At 40.8% G+C, this 19213-nt stretch overlaps 1 protein-coding gene across 1 annotated transcript in view; it reads left to right on the top strand.

Moving 5' to 3' along the window:
• Window positions 1-1547: 1547 nt before the first annotated feature.
• LOC104624582 (solute carrier family 35 member F1-like) overlaps window positions 1548-19213 on the top strand; it is a gene marked incomplete at both ends in the record, with an annotated part of 38719 nt that continues 21053 nt past the window's right edge. Inside the window, 4 exons of the mRNA XM_010291989.1 lie at window positions 1548-1716; window positions 1924-2130; window positions 5548-5585; window positions 7710-7837. Coding sequence (XP_010290291.1) covers window positions 1548-1716; window positions 1924-2130; window positions 5548-5585; window positions 7710-7837 — 542 coding nt within the window. The remainder of the gene's footprint in view (window positions 1717-1923; window positions 2131-5547; window positions 5586-7709; window positions 7838-19213) is intronic.

Raw genomic sequence — 19213 nt, 5'->3', positions numbered from 1 at the left:
AGGGGGGGGGGGGGTGGGGGGGAGAAGCAAGCTCATGTACCCTAACTGATTCCTCTGCCTTAAACAATGAACATTATTTCTTTTAATATAATTTGACTGTAAGTAAGTCTTGTGAATGTGATTAACATGCTCAAGATTATCCAAGAGGATAAATTATTCATGCAAAGAACACATTTATAAATGATATACAGAGATACAGAGATATATACAGATCTCTTTAATTTCACTAACGCTCTGGCAAATTTGAAACTCAGATTTTTTTTTTCTGCTGAAAACGTTTCTTTGCAGTGCTGTAAGCAGCTTCACACTAGATAAAATAAGATAAACTTGGAAAAAGGAGCCTGACTGCAGAGCTTACAGAGTAAAGTAATAGGATTGTTTTGAAGTAGTTCCTTGTGAGAGTGAGACAGATTTAACCCCGAAAGCTGGCAGGCTACAGTGTTAGCTCGGAGGTAAGCTGAGAGTACTGTAGATAGGAAATTAATTTTGAAAACTTCATGCGTAGAGACATAAGGACATGATCGAATCTCAGGTTTGAGGGAAGGCTCTTCTTCTGGGTGTGCTTGTGTCCCTCTGCGTTACAGAGGTACGAATGCTTCTCCCAGGATGCAGTCTGCCATTTCAGGAAAGGTGCCTACCTAAGTTTATGCTGGGAGATAAAACAACTTAAACGAAAAATCTGCGTGCTAGAAATGTAGCAGTGTTTTTTCTCTTGACATTTTAAAGGGCTGGGAGTTGAGAGGTCTGTTTTTTTTTTTTTAAAATGGTGCACCGTTCAGAGCTTTCTTCAGGTCTTACATGGCACTTGACGTGGGCTGTTTCTTGCAGTGGGTCATGGCAGGAACTTACAGCATTGTGTCTGCCACCAAGGGAAAAAACTATGTAATCTGGTGGGCAGGCAGGGAGAGAGAAACTGAGGCATCTGCAAAATCACCAACTACTTTGTTGTTGCAGTTTTAGTTTTAATTTACTCTTGAAAGTAAATTGTATGACCAGTAATCTCATGAAACATGAAGACATTTAAAGATTATCAGATCTAACCACAGAGCTTAGGCTGGATCAAAATCAAGGCAGCAGAAATTAATCCTCTCATGGTTTATGAAAATGCATGTTCAAATTTCTAGATCTGACTTCAACTATTGCAATTTACATCCAGGGCCAAACCAGACTGATTTGCAAAATTTCTAAAAGAAAATAGCAAGTCTAAATACTTCAGATGAGCTTGTAATTTAGTAACTGGAAAGCTCTGTTATGCCATGTTAATAGGCTAAGCATATTACAGAAAAGAGGAGGATCAAAATGATAAAAGTAGCAGACAGAAAGGGCACAAACCTTACCTTCAGTTTGTGTTACTCCTATGATAATCTGGAGATCAAAGGTTATATAGAATACCTTTTTCTAAAGGGCCAGCCGAATAAATGTTAGTTTGATAGGTAGACGTTCAAACACTACAGAGTTGAAACAGACAACAAAAATAAATAGAACCCTTTCAAAACTTAAAAGTCATGTTGATTGTGACTGGTAAATAAGACTTACTTCCCAAGAAGGTGAAACGCATTCCCGTGACGTATCTTCTCGCCGGCGAGGCCTGGACACCAGCTTGCGCCCTGTGACTGCGTTCCGCCTCAGCAGCACCACCCAGCGCGGGTTCGATTTGGCACATCGGGCAGGAAGACCTGCGGCCTGGTCGTACGCCGCACGCCTGCAGCGAGCGTGGTGGTGATGGCGGCCGGGTTTCTCCTGTGACTGCTGTCGTCCTGTGGCGGGTAGGGTGGTTCAGCCTGGGTCAGAGAAGGGGGGAGTTGTCCCCTGTTCCTTGCTTCTTACCCCCCCCACAGGACTAACAGTAACTTGGTCACAGACTGCTCAGGGGACAGTCTGAAAACTGATCTGAAAACCCAAAATTTTGGGTTTTTTTTTCAGGCAGTTCTTTGCCCTGGCTCACCGTGCAGCCCCACAAGCACCAGTGCTGGCACAGGGCAAGCGGCAGCAACATGTGGCCAGCAGCGGGAGGGCCCGGGAGCCGCTTGCAGCAGTGGCTCGGGGCTGTCACACCAGCGACCTGTCGCTGGGTTACTCAGGTTTCCCAGCGCGGGAGCGGAAGCAGAAGGGAGCGCTGGATAAGGTCAGGTTGGATAAGGTCAGGTATTCTGAGGAGGCAAAGGAGCTGAAGTTACCAAGTCTCCCAAAAAGGCTTACTGAAAACATGGTCTAGGACAAAAGCAGTGCAGCTATAAGCAGACATCCATAAGATGAACAGAGTGTATTCAGGTGTTTTGTGAGGGTAGACTGGAGGAGCATTCCTGTAAGAGAGCATTTCCTCTATTGCGTGAATAATTAAGCAGCGGTGGTGTTTTGCCTTTAGGCAACAGTGTTACCATACAGTAGTCATAAATAATACAAATAAGATACGAGGAAATAAGAAACCATTCTGGGTTCAAGGATTTAAAGTCACACAGAAGAGGGACAGTTCTTTTGAGCTTTGTGGAGAGCTGAAAGCCATCTACAACAGACTTTATGTCCCCTGAACCAGCAGCTTGGCCAAGCAGGAGACAAGCAAGGTTTTATTGTTCAGGCGTGGGAGCCTCTTGGCGAAGTAATACAGAGATCTGTGTTACCTCTACACGGTATTACCCCATTTGACTGTCTCCTTCCCCTGGTCCTGCAGCAGGGCTGGATGGCTACAAAGTTCGTAGAGAAGCGATGTTGTTACTGGTGAAGTTCTGTATCTGCAAGACTCACTATAATGTGTGAAAACGGAAAAGAAGCGCTTAACCCATAACTGTGCTTTGTTACTGAGATTCTTTTTCAAAGAAAGCGGTAATAAGTAAATTTTGGTATAATGTTCATCCTCTGTGAGACTTTTGCCCCTTCACCATGTAGCACTTGACACGGACGCTCCTGTTAGAGGCAGGGAGGACCAGCGTGGCCGGCAGCCCTCCCTCTCCACACTGCCTTCCCCCGTGCGAGTCTCCTGCACACGCTGAGCTCTGCGCTGTAAAGCCGAAGGAGACCACAGCTCCTTTGATCATCCCGATCTAAATAGCAAGTTGTCATCTGAATTAAAAGGGAGAGACTGCAGTGGATGAGTGAGAAAAGCAATATGCTTATTTTGTGGTCTAGCAGCGCTGTTATTCTACCTGTGTCCCAAGCCCACACACAAATAATTGGGAAATTGCTGTCTGAATGACTGTTGGGTTTTTTTATTGTACCTTTGTGGCTGTGTGGGTGAATGTGAAAAGGTTTTTGCGCATGTATATAAGTATTTTTGGTAGACACTGCACAGCTAAAGCCTTTTTTAATTTTCTCTCTAATTTCTTTTTAATTTTGTAACCCCCCAGGGGTAAATCCTTATTATATGATGTAAAATCATCTCTTCTACAAAGCGGCTTATTTGTTGATTTTTAATTTGAGCCAGCAGAAGCAAAGCTGTAGCTTTTTTCCAAACACTGAGAGCTCCTCTGTATATATAACTGTCAAGTGTGTGGCTCACTCCAAAATTCATAGAAAATCTAAAATCTAATGCTCTTCTAGAAAGGGTAAAGAGACAGGGTTTGTAATTCTCTCTGTTAACAGGATGTTGGGCTTCTGAATCTTAAAAGATTCTTAGCATGCAATTTGCTTTTAAATCTACATTACATTTGGGTTAGACTGAATATTAAGGCTTACATTTTCAAAAGCTCGAGTGCTGACAGAAGTTAGGGGTTTGGGTGATTTTTGAAAGGGGTTCTCCATCAAAAGATCGCACTATCTGAGGATAGCATTACTCTGTGCACTCATATAAATGCATATTCACCAACAACAATATGTGCTGTTGGCTCGCTGGAAATGTTGCCTTTAAGCTAACCTACACTCTCTCTGTTTTAGTATTTGTTTATATGACTGGCTGGAAGCCTTAGTCACAGTCCGATTGAGATTATAACAGAAACACACAATCTGACATAATCTCTCTTCACTTTACAGTGGGAGAGATGTTTATTTTCAAAACACCGGTTATCTCATCATAAACAATTTGTCTGGAATGTGTTAGGTGAAAATGCTTAAAAAATGCCTTATCAGCTAGTTCAGGTGTAGGCATCTACGTTCGGTCCTTCTGGCCTACAATGCTTACAACTCAAAATACCTGATTAATTAGTTTGCTTTGAGTTGTTGTCAAGGGAAATAAAAAAACCCCAGATTGTCTCTTTGTTCTGGTTTTAATTGTGATGTATTTCCCCCACTTTGTTTTTATGCAAAGGTGATGTTTATTTCTATTCAGGATGCAGACTTTTGAATGAAGCTTTTGATTCCCTCTGCTTCTCATTTTATTCTTCCCAAATTAAGTCAAGGCTTCCCACTTTACGTCCCTAACTCCCACTTCCTTTCTCCTTGTTGTCTGAATTCCCCAAGGACGCCCATCTGTGATTGCTGTACAGAGGTCTTGTCCTGCTGGCAGCCCACACCTTCTGCAGGCTGTCTTCGGTGGTTACCGTCTACTGGGTCACTCTTGCAAAAGTTAGTATTTCAGCCCCATGTCAAAACTAGGACTCACCCACCTCTTCCTTGATTTGTCCATAGCATTGGGTGGACACTCACTGCAGATGATCATCTTTCTCCTGCTCTTCTCCCCAGAAAGTCTTCCACTTTAAGGGATGATTCATTCCCTTCTATGAATTGTGATGAGAATGCCAAAGAAATAGAGCATGGTAAACAAAAAACAGTCCCCAGATTAGCAACGTTAAACATGCATTGCCTTTGGCTCAGATATACCCTCAAATGGGGTCCCTCAGTTTTGCTAATGCTTCTAGATGTGCACAACTGATATATTGATGATAAACAATAATAATGTGGGCAGAGGGACCCTGGTCAGAAGCCAAACCTTTCTTACACACTGAGTAACAGGAGATGCAGCAAGTGAGTGGAAGCGAAGACTAAGTATGTTCCACAGAGAAAGATGTAGCTCCCGCACAAGACTTTTTTTCCAGGAACAAATTCTCTATTTTATTTCTGTCACGCTGAATGCCTGTGTATCTCCCTGCTTTCCACTGGGCACAACAAAGACACTCACTGTGAAGCTAAACCAATGTTCATCAGAGCTGCACGGGTCCTGCATAAATTCACTTTGGCATTGCTTTTTGCTCTGCCAAGGCTTCTCAGCTGAACCTGATATGTTGCAGTTTGGAACATCTCAGAGCTGTGTATCAAAGATAAAATACCTCTTGCCAGATATTTTTATTATTTCTGTAATTAGCAAAGAAAGAATTAAGAAAGCAAAAGAGAAAACCATGTATGTCAGTTAAAATTGCGGAAGATTTAATTTCCATCTCTGGAAACTCTGACTTTACCCATTAACCATGCAAGTCATGGCCATACATTCATTTTTAAAGCTAACTTGTTTGGCCATATCTGATCAGTACAGTGATCTGTGGTTGGAAATTGAAGCTGGAGAAAGAAGGCGCTGGTAAACCAAAGGCACCAAAAGAGTCCTTGAGGTGTGTCCGTAGTCCTTGCTCAGGCAACATAATGACAGTGCGGTTCTTGAGCCTGCTGCTTCCTTCTGCTTTGTAGGTACCACCAAGATCCTCCTGCAAGAAAAACAGACTCAGGTGGGATTTTCACTTTGGAACAGAGACTGCAGTTTGACATCTTTGATTTTTAAACTTTCTCTTTACAATTAAAACAAAAAAATCACTCTGAAATGTTAACCATGCCATTCCATTGCATTGAAGTTTTCCAATTGGTGTTTTAAAGGTATTATCTGGGCAGCATAAAAATTTGAGATATAGTTTCAACACCTGGAAAGAATCTATCTGCATGTTTTACACTGATTTTAGTAAGAATGAGGACATCTAACCTCAAATGCTTTTTTAAAAATACCTCCCTAAATGTATTAAAAAATAAGGTCTAAAATATTCCTCTTTCTGCATGCTGAAATCATTGTAACAAATACATCAATGTAGTCATAATTCATGTCTGAAGGGTGGGATTTTCTTTTTCGTGAGTTCTCCTGTGAGTCAGTGGTAACAGGAAAGTGTGGTATGGTGGAATGTACTAATTCCTTATTTAGGGTCTTAAATAATTTAGCCTTCTCACCACCTTGTTCCTGCTATTTATCTGCTGCTTACTGAAAGAGAAAGAAAGAAAAAAAGGAGAAGGGATGGAAGGAAAGAGAGGAAGGAAAGCTTTTTGGCACTTACAGTTTTGCACTCAGTGTCATTATCACTTTAACAAATAATTAGGTTGTTGCCTAATAATATCCCACTGGAAGTGTGCATGTGTGAGCATCTGTTAATGAACAAACATTCAAATGATTCAGATGTTTTGTTCAGGTAAATACCCATTAAAGTCACTCAGTGGGGACAAGATTTAACATCTAAGATTTCTGAATCAACTTTTGAATTAATTATCCATTTTTCTGTGATTGCATCTTATAAGATATGAGGTATTTCTCTACTATAGATAGCCTGCCATTTCTGATGGTATGGCAGTCCATATATCACTGGGTCTATTTGAAGCAGAGAGCAAACACACTTGTGATGATGGAAAATGATGAGGGAGAATTGGGAAGCCTGAGCAAATTTTGGTGGCAATTGGCAATAACGTTCCTTTTCTTCTGTATTTTCCACCACTCATTTTGACGATCACAGGCACTTAGAAAGGCTGCAGCAACACAAACAACTCTCAGAAGAGTGGAGTTTTTCTTAGACTTGCAAGAGAGTTCAAATTTCATTTATGGTACTTAGGCAGTTGAGGTCAACCCTACTTAGATCCCTGTTGAGGCTACAGACTTTTAAAGACCTCCAGTTGTACTGTGTTCAGTCACACTCAGTTTGCCCAGCCCCTTTCACAATAGGATCCCATCGTGTCTGGAGCTTGCTGTAATGCAAATAAGTAACGGGTTTGCCCACCCTCACTAATGAGCTGGTTTCTTTTGAAGGGAGAACAATAATAATCCCTAGCCTAGCGTGAGGAATGCTTTGACCTTTTGAAAGTTGTGGATTTGATCTCCAGGCCATATTGTACTGTCAGGCTTCACATGGTAGAAATTAAGTACTGGGTGATTGACAGGGCTCCCTAGAAGGCAGCAAACCTGCCTACTTCAGAAATCGATCCTGGGAACAGAGCAACCTGTCATGCAAAATCTGTTTGTCTCAGTGCAGCCTTTCTCTAAACAAGTCTGATGTTTTGAACTTCTAGGATCATAATAACCATCCTTGGAACAGGATCTGTAATCTGCCCACAGGTGATGCTCTCCTGCTTTAATATTCCATTAGATTTGCAAATTTGCAAATACTGGTAATCTCCCACTCTGGCAAAAGCCTCTTGCATCATGTGTGATGCAACATTTATCAGTATGTATGGAAAGTATAAATGTATGTAATCAACTGCTCTATTCTTTAGCATCATGTATGTGTATATATAGAAGTAAAAACTAAGAACACATTTACAGTCTGCTCAAGCTGCACTTATTTTTCCCGGCGTTGTTTATGTATTAAGTGAAGTGACATTCTGACCCTTACATACTACTTCACCAAGCTGGCGTAATATCTGCGAGACAAATAGAGTGTGTTAGTTTTCACCTCCTTGCAGTACCTAGTTACATATGGTGCTTCTCAACTGTGCATTATAAATGCAAGAGATCTTCTAGATAATTTCTCTTGCCAGGCAGGTATTTTGTGCATGTAAACCTAACTCTTTTACATAATTCTTCTTGTTGTTTATTACCACAGGAGAAGAAAACTTGCTGGCAATTTTGAAAAGGAGATGGTGGAAGTACATGATCCTGGGGATAATAGATATAGAAGCCAATTACCTGGTAGTCAAAGCTTATCAATACACCACTCTTACTAGTGTGCAGGTAAGGACTGAAAGGATTTTCCCTTTTGAGGTAAGGTAATAGGCTCAATGTGGTCAGCGGTGCAGCATCCATTGGCTTCAGTGCACTGATAGGTAGTTCCTGCCTGTGTCTTCTTGTGTGCTTTTTTAATGCTGTCTCATAAGACACGTTCTTTCATGTTGGACTGTTTTTATTACTCAATATTTTCCAAACTGTACAAAAACATACTGGCTTTCATTTTTATTTTTCTGTGCTAAACCATTCATAATGACATTGTGGGCGTAATCTACTTAATTTGGTCCTTTAAGGAAATATCTTTAGATGTGATGAAATGTTTTTCTGACTTAATATTATACTTGAAAAAAATATAAACACTTCTTTTAGGATTCTGTAATTAGATCTGAATGCAAAAGTTGTCATTAAGTATGTAGTTATATTATCTATACATTAAGAATGTAGTTAAGATGAAGAAGTCTTACTTTAATGCAAGCAGTTAGATGTGTTGTATAATAGCTTAACTGCAGCTATGAAAAAGTGTATTCTCCCTTAAAAAATTACATGTACAGTGAACAACAGTTAGGGTAGCAATTTCTCCAAAAATCTAACCTGTATATTTTAAATATAAATATAAAAGAATCGGGCTTCTTTCCATTTAAGTGGAGAAGTGAATAATACAAACATTTTAAAGAGACTGGAAATTGTTTGTCTTGGGAAATCATTGCATACTTCATTGCTACTTCTTCTAAAACAAACCTACTCCCTTTTTACATTATGTCTAAATAACTGGGCAACACTAGATAGTGTTCAGTTTATTTTACACCTTATTTGTCTGAAGTTTGCATTAGAGCCATAAAATAGAGGAGGACCACTTAATGTTCTGCAGAACCAGAAGCTAATTAGGAATATATCTCTTCCACGGTCAAAAAGTGGTATTGGAAAATACTGTGCTTGTTTAGCTGAGTAAGGAGCAAAAATAGAAGAAAACTATGAATTCAAGGAATCTGAATGTGAGGTTTATCCTAAATATTCACAGATGCCTCTGCCATCAGAATCTTGGTTTGAGAATTCTTTAAAATGTGCTTAGACAATTTAATACTGCTTCTAACACTTTTCCAAATCAGATGATTCTGTAGAGAATAAAGCATAAATCCATGTAAATTACTAACAGCCTCGAAGAGAAAAGCAAAAGCTGAATTGCTTCTTTTGCATGTTCACTCATAGCAAGTAGGAATAGCAGACTGAGCAAAACGATCCAGGTCATTAAATCCCACCTCCCACAGCCACCAGCAAGCACAAATCAGGGGTTCGTCTGGACGGACCCATGAGACACCAGTTCCAGAAGATGCAAACCCTCCTGCTCATCTGCAATGAGCACGGTTCAAGAGATCAAAAACTACAGTGCGAGGAGGCAGCAGGCAAGAGAGTTCAAGGGCATCGCCTGTGTCGCAGCAGTGAATTTGTTGCTGAAATTAGCTACAGTCTCCTTTTATTTAGGAAGAGGTAGAAGCTCAAATGCTGTCCAGCTTTCCTCTAGGAGTGGAGTGAGTGCGGTGTCTCCTTTTCCCATAGTTGTCCTGGATTGCGCGGACACAGGCAGAGTGACTGGGAATGTCTGTTACATTTTAAATGCACTTCACACCTGAATTTGAATGAGCTTCTAAGTGTAGACAAGCCCAAAGATATGGTGGGAATGGGGCAAGTATGAGGTAATGCATTAAGATGTTGAATCTAATGACAGGTTTTATGAAATGTAGCCAAACACCACCCTATTTCATTTAAAGGTGAAACAGAAGCAGCTCAGGGGATTATTCAGCCTGAAACAGCATTGGTCGAAGTGCGTAATGGTATGAAATGAAGACTGAAGAAATGGAAAGTGAAAGATGAAAAAAAGCAAGCTGTTCTAGGGTCTGATTTCCGAAGCAGCAAACAGAACCACACTCTCAAGAGCATCTTCCAAAAGGCCCAAGTCCTGCCTGAGCACTGCCTGTGCGGCCGCAAATGCTCGCTGGCACATAGCAAGAAGTGTTCCAGTCCTTTCAGAACTCAGACCCGAGAATCCATTGCTACCTGCCACAAACTAGCATGGCTTTGACTGAAGCCTGTGGGAGCTATGCCGGTGTATACTTTGACTGAGAGTTGAGGCCCTCAAGTCAATTCCAGGGGATTTTAGTCTCAACAGACATTACACCAAGGCTTTTTTGACGGGTAGAATATAAGAGTTTTTGAAATAGTCACTTCAGTAAGTGAGAAATCTTGCAGTATTTTTATAGGGGTGGTACATGCACCATTTAAGTAGGAAATCAGTTTTACAGCATATACTTTTTTCCACATGGTATCACTGCTCTGTCATGCAAAACTAACATGTGAGTGTGCTGGGCCTGTGGTGCTTTTAGGCAAAAAACATTAAGCTGCTCCCAGCAAAAACACCAAGTTTAACTGTAAAAATATACCTGTATTGAAATTGATTTGTGGTTCTGCTTTCACCAAACAACTCCAAGCACTCAACAGCTTTGTTTGCCAAGTAGTTTTAAACTCCTAGGACTGTCAAAGGTTCTAGTTTAAACTCCATCTTTTTTTTTTGTAATTGACAGTATCTCATGGTTCCAGGAAAAGACTGAAAATGTTGCCATACTTTTCCCTACTGTTTTACACCAAGTCTTTCCTATACTTTCCTTTAACATTCCCTTTTGGTTTGGGTCTGGGAAAACAGAATTTTCTAATAAACATTCCTATACATATTTTGCTGGATGCCTTCAGAACCCTAGCGAACAAGGACATGCAGGCATAAATCAGAGATTAATATGGTGCCAAACTTTTACTTCTGGATGTGCTTCTGATTATTTCAAATCCTCATGTACTCTATAATTACTCTCTGAGAATATGGCACTCAGCTTCCTCATAAGATGAAAACAAAGTACTGTGAAGTCTAGAAACACATAATTTTCCCTTTTAAAAAAACACAAAACAACAATAAACTAAAAGACCTCCCTTATAAGCTAGGTGACGTTAAAAAATTAGATTGAAAACCAATGCACTCTTTATGTTACAGACATCGAGGTCAATTGCTAAGGATAAAATCCAGGGTACCCTCTAGGTACCTGCAGTGCAATCCAGGGGCAACTAGATATAATAGAGCAATCCAAGAAGCCCACACCTAACTGTCTACATATCTAAAATGCCATAAACATCTAACATCCCCTGGTCTATATGTACTAACCTGCTGCTCAGAGCACAGTCCTGGGACATGAAAACGTCTGAACCTCTGAGGTTGCTCCTTCTTTTGTAGCTTTAAGTTCTTGTTCTTTGCATGCCCAGAGTGCTTCTGTATTGATGGACCCAGATGCCTAAATGCCTGCCTCCATTTTAAAATTCAAAAGCTAAGTATTCCTACACCAAAGTACCCCAAGGAACTCAATTTGTTAGATATGATCTTAGCATGCCTCAAGTGCTTACAGAAAGCCTGGAGTGCTTTCCAAATTGCAAGGCTAGAACCACCTTTTACATAGCCATAACTGTTAAAACAGTAGCCCACAGAAAGTGCTTGAGTTATCTCTATCTTAGCTGGGGGAATTGAAACTAAAGCTTCCCACAGCCATGACAATGCTCAGGCTAGTAAATGAAGACTGGTTGCTAGAAGGTACATTTAAAAACAGAGTATATAACAGGTAAAAGGCACAGTAGTTTGTCGATGGATCAGTTTGATGTCCAAAAACACGTATTTCAAGAAGTGAAATCACACTTAATGCTCTCAGACACATGTGTCCTGATTCTCAGATGGCCAAAAACTTGCAAAATTATCTTTAGTTTCTCTTTGGTGCATTAATCTAAATTGCACTACATTTTGCAGCCTTCTTGCATGTCAGCTGTAGCAGGTGCAGAAAGTGCATTAAACATTTCCGTGTACACCAGCACTCGATCGCATGGACATTTTAAAAAAACTATACACTTTCATGACTGCTTATGGTAGTCATAGAACCATTTAGGTTGGGAAAGACCTTTAAGATCATCAAGTCTAACCATTAACCTAGCACTGCCAAGTCCACCACTAAACCATGTCCCTGAGCACAACATCTACACGTCTTTTAAATACCTTGCAGAGATGGTGACTCAACCACTTCCCTGGGCAGCCTGTTCCAATGCTTTCTATATTTATCCTAATGGTTTTTAAAACAACCCTGGTGCAGGCCTGTGGAAGGTTTAGTAACTGTCCAAGAAGGGTGTTTTAACTACTATTAGAGACACCTTTTACACAGCAGACAAAATAAGTTCCCCCAGAGGGAATTAAAAGATTCTGAAGTTCTTGCAGTTATTTAGATCTAGATATTTAATTTGTTTGACACTACATTTTGCCTTCAACTTCCCTGTACTGCACCGACAGTGTGCCGCACACGTACGTCCTACCAAGTCCATAATGTCTTCCACTAAGCCTGTTACAATAACCTTTGCTGCCAGGTAAGTGCTTTCTCATCATACCAAGCTGCATTATGAGGCAGAGTGCCCTCTCCCTTCTCCCCTGTTGTCCCCACATTAATGAGCTCTCCTTTCTGCAATGCACATTTCTATCCACCTGCGCATGACACTTGTGTTGCACTCTCTAGAGGTAATGTTATCCTTTTTCTGTGTTATGACATCACATAGAAATCTGGGCTATTTCTGAAACGCCTTGCATAGTGGTACTGTAGAATATGCATACGATGTCACAAGCAATAAGGCACTGTCAAAGAGAGAGCAATGTTTCCAAATAGTGATTTATCTGGTAATTTATTCCTTGGGCAATCAAGCCTTTGATTGGCATGATGGAAACAAAGGTAGTAAAAACTGGGATTTATAGACACCAGGAGACAGACAATAAAACTACTATGCTGATGTTCTCAGCTACTCTTAGATCACTGTGAGGCTCAGCAGTACATCATACTTCCAATTACCTCTGGCAATTTTCGTACCTCAACAACCGCCACCAGAAAAGGAAAGGAGTCAGCAGTAAGTGCTTGTTATAGGAGCGCTGGATGGCAATAGACTTTGCTCTGTTCTTGGTCCCTATGGACTCAATGTGCGCTGAGGCAGAAGGTTGAGATAATTTTGAAGCAGATCTGGGAGCTGAGAAGCAGGGGATTTGCAATACTGAAGTTGTTGATCCATTTTTTCTAGTGCCCATTAACGTGAAATATCTCAAAAGCAGAGATAAATTCCACTCCTTCCCTTCCTCCCCCCATCCTATGTATGTAAGATTGACCGTACTTTCCTGTTTTGCTTCAGGGCAGTGAGAGAATACTGCAATGTTAATAAGGTTTGCTAGTCAGCATTGTGCAAAAGTGGTGCATACCATACATTTATGCTGTGAGAGTGAGTCCGTGGAGTGCGTCTTGCATCTGACTTTTTATTGCACTTTGTGTTGCTGTTCTGTCTTTTAACTGTGTTACATACCTATGGTTTGCAAACCAGCCCCTACAGTATCCTCAGTCTCTGTACATGGTTTTGGAGTCAACTGAGCTCTCAGTATCCAGAGCTCCTGCCTCTAATGGCAAAATTCACTCTGAGCCAAACTTTTTCGTAACATAAATATGCAAAATGTCATTAAAGCCTGTGGAGTTGTGCCCATTACAACAGCAGAGACTTTGTGCCCATTATGCGTATTCTTGCAAGTGAAATGCAAAAGCAGAGGTTTTTCTGCAGGAGACATCCAGGATTTTTCCTAGGCCAGGATCTAATCCCCTGCATAGCTTACAGCGACTGGCAACATGGAGAAATTTCTAAAAAGCAATCTTGAGAAAATGGTCCTCAAAGCCCACATCCAGTCATCTTACTTAGAGCGAAGCAAAACAGAAAGTAGTTTTTTTTCTGCAGAAACACATGACTGCTGGCAGAGCTGTCTGCTGTCTTAGAGTGATCTCCTTTCTCATAGTGATATGCAAAATCAGAGGCTGAAGGCAATTAAAGAAAGTCTGTCTCAGTGGTCAGTTTATTGGGAACTCTTCCTAGTCTTTGAGCGGATGTTGCATAAGCACAGCTGGAGTCCATGTAACGAGAGGATGAAGTGACGTGTCCTAAGGTGGTTTTTACGAAAAAGAGTCAAGATGTGATTACTCGTGTTGGTAGTAAAGCGTGTCCATGTGTAGAGAGTTGAGAGCAGAGGAACTGTGGGTTGGATGTGACCACCACCTTTCATTTAACATAACTTCAAGAAGTCACTGAATTCCTTCTACGTACACAGAAAGCTGGAGCTGTGATAATCCTCATCTCGGGTGTTGGTGCGTGGAAGTCAGATGTAGGTGAAGGTCTTTCACTTGTGAAAGTTCTGAGGGCGTTTCTGTGTCTGCAGGGGAAAAAGAGAAAATCCTGAGAATAGATTAAAGGAAATGATGGGAACAGTTATAAAAACATCAACCGTGTGGCCCCAAGAAAAAAATTAGAGCTCTTGTGGGCGATATACTGATTTAAAGAGGCTTCAGACTGGGATCAGTCTTCTGGCTTTTGTTTCTTCCATTTCATGGAAATTAAGCATTTTTACTTTTTTTTTTTTTTTTTTTTTTTTAAACAAATTACATCACTGACTGATTCTTTCACCAATCTCCCTAACTGGAGTACCCTACATTTTGGCCGGATGCAAAAATTAATAAATTTTAAATTAACTCTGTGATTATATAAAAACTGTGCAAGAAAGTGATTAAGTTGTAATGAGATAGCAAATAAAGACACGAAAGGTAAAAAGAATGCTCATTTTTTTTTATTATTTGAATTGCTTGAAATAACCCTGTCAGAAATGCTGCCAGCACCCACACCTTCCCTTCAGAAGGTGTCGGTCGCGGGGTAGCCTAATTGCCACGCAGTTCTCCTGGCAGCCGGCAGCCACCTCTGAGGTTTCGCATCTTGGCTGCTTTGGTGCGTGTGTAACGTACAGTTGAATCAAGCGTGTGGGGTATTGTGAAGGTAGTGTGAAAACTGGGCTAGAAAGAGCCCTCGAGTGGGCAGCAAACCCTTTCTTCCTTTCAAAACACAGCAAATGTCAGAAGGCGTGTCTCTTACTGGATATAGCACTGGCTGTTGTATTAAACTTAACAGGTCGCACGCTGAAATTCAGCAGCCCACACACGTACGTGACCGTACAACACTGGATGGTTACGACACTGATTTTACTGATGCCTCTGCTCTGCAGAGCCGGCTGAGCAGAGGGTGCGGCTGATTCTCCACATGACTTGCCGGAGGGCAGCACTCACGAGAAACACCTAATGTGAAAAAAAGGGCTTATAACTGGGGGAGAAAATCCAATGAATGTTTAAAAAGGGAGAATCAGCTCAGCTGTTCCCATAAGGAGTTTGCTGACCAGCTTTTTTCTTTTTGATATTGCTGCAGATCAGCAGTTCACCCTGTTTTACAGACCTTTCCTCTGAAGCTTGCCAGCTCTCCTTTCCAATGACTAACTGTACATTCTTGCTGTATCTGTGCAAGCACATGCTGGATTTGTGAGATCGGAGACTGGATATTTACTGTTAGCAAAAGAGTATTAGTCTATTATTCACAAGTATAATAAAATCAACGTAATTTAACAAACAAATAATCGGAGAAAATACATTTCATCATTCTGTATCATCGATAGGCTTAGATGTGGTGTGATATCTTTTAGAATCAAATAATAATCTTCGATCTCTATAACAACACAGTGTTTTTATAATAGAAGGGAGTTGCTGTAGGATGGTATATCATTAGATTATATGTTTTTGTATCCTGCCTTCTAAAGTAGCCCAAGCCAGAGCTGTGACTGAAGAAAACCACAGACGAACATGGCAGCATCAAAGAACATGGTCTGCAGCACTCGCTTGTATCAGTTTTATTATCTTCGCATGGCAAAATAAGAAATATGTTTTCCTTTAATTTAGTGAGATCTGATAATTTCTGTGATTAAAACAGGAGCACTGATTAAAATCAGGTCACTATTAATTTAACTTAAAGACAGGGTATAGGCAGTACCTTTTGATAAGCAATTTAAAAAAAGGAAAATATCGAAGATGATTCTTAGGGAAATACCAGTAAACAACTGACCTTTATGTACTATAAATGAAATTCAAGTTATTAATATCAAATTGTTAAAATAATTTATCTTTGTTATTATAAATGCTTTATAGTCAGAAAAATGATTAGGTTTAAATTTTTTTTCTTACTAACTGAAATAACTATTAGCAAACAAAAGAAAGAAAAAAAAAAGAAAAAACCCACATGAAAGCCTTATTGCAGATCAGCTAATCCACGTTACATATTTTGTCTGTAGAATGTATGTGTATTTTTTCTTATACTAGGCACGTTTATCTGAGGAGAAAACAAAGGCAGAGCAAATTTAGTCCTGGAGAAATGAAATGTCAAGAAATACTTGAAAAATAGTTAAGCAATATACACTAGATTATCTTATTGTTTATATTGTATTAACCTAATTTATTTCTATCTACCCCATTGTTTAATTACAGGTATAAACTAAGCACGATTCAAGAACTCTATAATGTCAGTGAACATTAACTACATTTAATGTTTTATATCTATAGATGGTGCAGAGTTCCAAATAGCAATTTGTGAATTAGACCTTGGACTACCAGCCTCAAAGGGGCATTTTTGAGTTTCTGTCAGCATTGTTTTCTTGTCACAGGTCCTGTTCATGCAGGACATTAAAGACATTAAAAGACACATCTTCACATACTTGAAAGCATAGGTACGTTTAAATATTTATGGAGAGGAATTTTTAAAATTTTCCTCTAAAAGACTGTGGGAATTTGCATGCTAAAGTACACATGCTGCAGGTACAAACTATTTTTAAAACTGGCTATTGAAATCACACTAGCACCCTAATATATATCATATTCACAAGAAAATGTTCTTTTTGTGTGCTTAGCCCGGAGTAAGTAAAGCAGCCCTCATCAGAGCTCCTGTCCCACAATGAACGTGCAGTGTCATATCCTGTGAGTAAAGGTGGACAAGGGCTGTACTCCAGATGTTGGGGGTTAAAAATATCCACTGAATAACTCTGTGTATCTGGAGAGACAGTAGTTAGTGGCTGAAAGGTGACATCTAAAGGCGACATCTTCATATTCTTAAATCTGTTCTTAAACATTCTTTGCATAAGTGACCAGTGCTACTGATTTTGCAAAATCAAATGGTTGGTTCGGTGATGGTTGATGTTCAATTACCTTTGCACAGAAAAGAACTGGAAAGATGCTTGCAGACACTTACTGTCTTACTTAATAAATGGTCTCTTAAAACACCTCTATGCTTAACTGTTGTATAAGGCTCCCTGCTCTGTCTTGGGCACAGTTGTCTCTGAGGTGGTATGTGTATGTATGGGGAAGAGGGTGCTTAAATCTTAGGTGCTTACCTGAGGAAGACAATGTCAGACTGTGCAGTACCTCTGACTGGTGCTATTTTACTCATGTCCAGCTCTGAGTTAGGTGTAAGGGTGTCTTTTCTCCTCTTCTCCAGTGCAAAGTTTATCAAATTGGTATAACCTACTGGTAACTCCTGTAGCACAGCGTGGAAGGGAAGCCAAGTGCACAGAGCCAGGTAAAGGTAGCTCATACTGTTGACAGATTTCAGTTGCTTTCTCCAAGGTAAGACTGGTGCCTGCCCACGTGAGCTTCTCCTCCACCTTGTTTTGACGCAAACAGTCAGTAACCATCGAACAGCCCAGCTTGGAAATGACCTCACATGATCACCTGGTCGAACCTCTCATGGGAAAGTGAGCCTACATGAGATTATCTAGTACCCTGTCCAGCTGCATCTTGAAAACCTCCAGTGAAGGGCACTCTACCATGTCCCTGAGGAGATTGTTCCAGTGATTGGTTGGTTCTGACTGTAAAAAACGTCTTCGCTATAATGAGATGAAACCTTTCCTGGTGCAACCTGTTGCCCTCTGTCTTCTCCGTGTGGCTCCTTGTGAAGAGAGAGCCTCTGTCTTCTTTGTAGCCCCACTGTAAGTAGTGGAAAACTGTGATGAGGTCAGAAAATTGCATGAGTTTAGCTCAGCCATTCAATGCTGCACTGGGAGGGAATGGGATAGAGGCATTCCCACCTTCAGAGATAGCTATGAGCAATGTGAGGAGTAATTGCCTCCCTGCTGTTGGGTACTACCTTCCCTCCATCTTCAGCAGGGATGATGGATGCACTGTATGCTAGTGCAGCTAATGAAGAACACACGTCCATCATGTACAGGCATGATGACATGAGCAGGTTTTGAGTGGGCAGGTGGTGAGCTGTGTTCGCATCCCGTAGGTTGCATGGGATCGTAGCTTCCCTCAGGAGTGCCACCTATTGCTGGTACGTGCTACAGCTGCATTGGCTAAGTGCAGAAATCCACAGTGCAATGAGAAATGTGCAGTGGGTGTTATCCACGCAGCAGTGACCATCTGTGCTGGCGAAGTGGGCCTCATCACTCCTCCCAGTGACAGGAGAAGACCGTGTGCCACCTCACCTGCACCGCGTGCCAGGATTTAATAGGTACGCCCAGTAGTCCTGCTGCTGCCCCTCCCTCCTCCAGGAACCAGCTGCAAGTTCTGAAGTTGTTCTTGTGTACGTGTTGTCTTGTATGTGCGTGCTTTTACAAAGAGTAGTTACTGGGAGTTAGCTCGGTTGTATGCTGTACACGTTACAGGCTCTTCGGAGGCAGAGCAGATGCCCTATGCAGACGAAGGAGCTTGTTACAGTTTGTTCATGTGTTGTCCCTTTTTGTGTTGGGTCTGTGAAGGACAGCATTTTGAGGACTGCTGAAGGAAGTTTTCACTGTAAAGAGGCCTGGCCATGCCTTTTAGATGATTAAAACTCATTTTAAATGCAGGACCTGCTTTTAGCACAGACCTTTCCTCATCCCTTCTGCAGGTCTTTGGGACTGCTTGAGCCACCCAAACGCAGTGTGGTCCCACTGCTGAACTGTTTCTCTTCTGAAGGCTTTTGCTACTCACTGGGAAATCTTTGAAATAGAAGGGTTTCCACTGAACACTCTTTTTTTTTTAACACAAAGTTTCAAGGAAATTATCCTTAGTCCAAAAATTGGCTTTTATATTTTTGTTGATCCCCCAAATTTAATATTAATTACCTGGTTATCTCACATGTAAAGAATAATTCTCTAAGTGATGAAATTCTTGAAATCATCCAAAAATCTTTTTCTCTTCAGATAATGCATGGACAGACAAAGAAGTTAAAAGGCATGTGTGATCATTATTTGATAATACTTACTGTGCTTAGTGGTAAATCACACCAAGAGAGCAATTAACAGGTAATAGACCCAAAAAGAAGAAAAACCAAATTGCATCATCTGAAATCAAGGTAACAACATCTGGAGTACTTTCCCAGAACTACAGACACAGTCACCTCCTTTGGTTGTTCCAGACATTCTCATTAGACGGAAGATGCAACCTTATAGCT

Source organism: Phaethon lepturus, unplaced genomic scaffold (genome assembly GCF_000687285.1).
Source record: "Phaethon lepturus isolate BGI_N335 unplaced genomic scaffold, ASM68728v1 scaffold11710, whole genome shotgun sequence".
Classification (NCBI taxonomy): domain Eukaryota; kingdom Metazoa; phylum Chordata; class Aves; order Phaethontiformes; family Phaethontidae; genus Phaethon; species Phaethon lepturus.
Note: the sequence above shows the minus strand (reverse complement) of the source record. Positions and strands in the feature narration are given on the sequence as shown.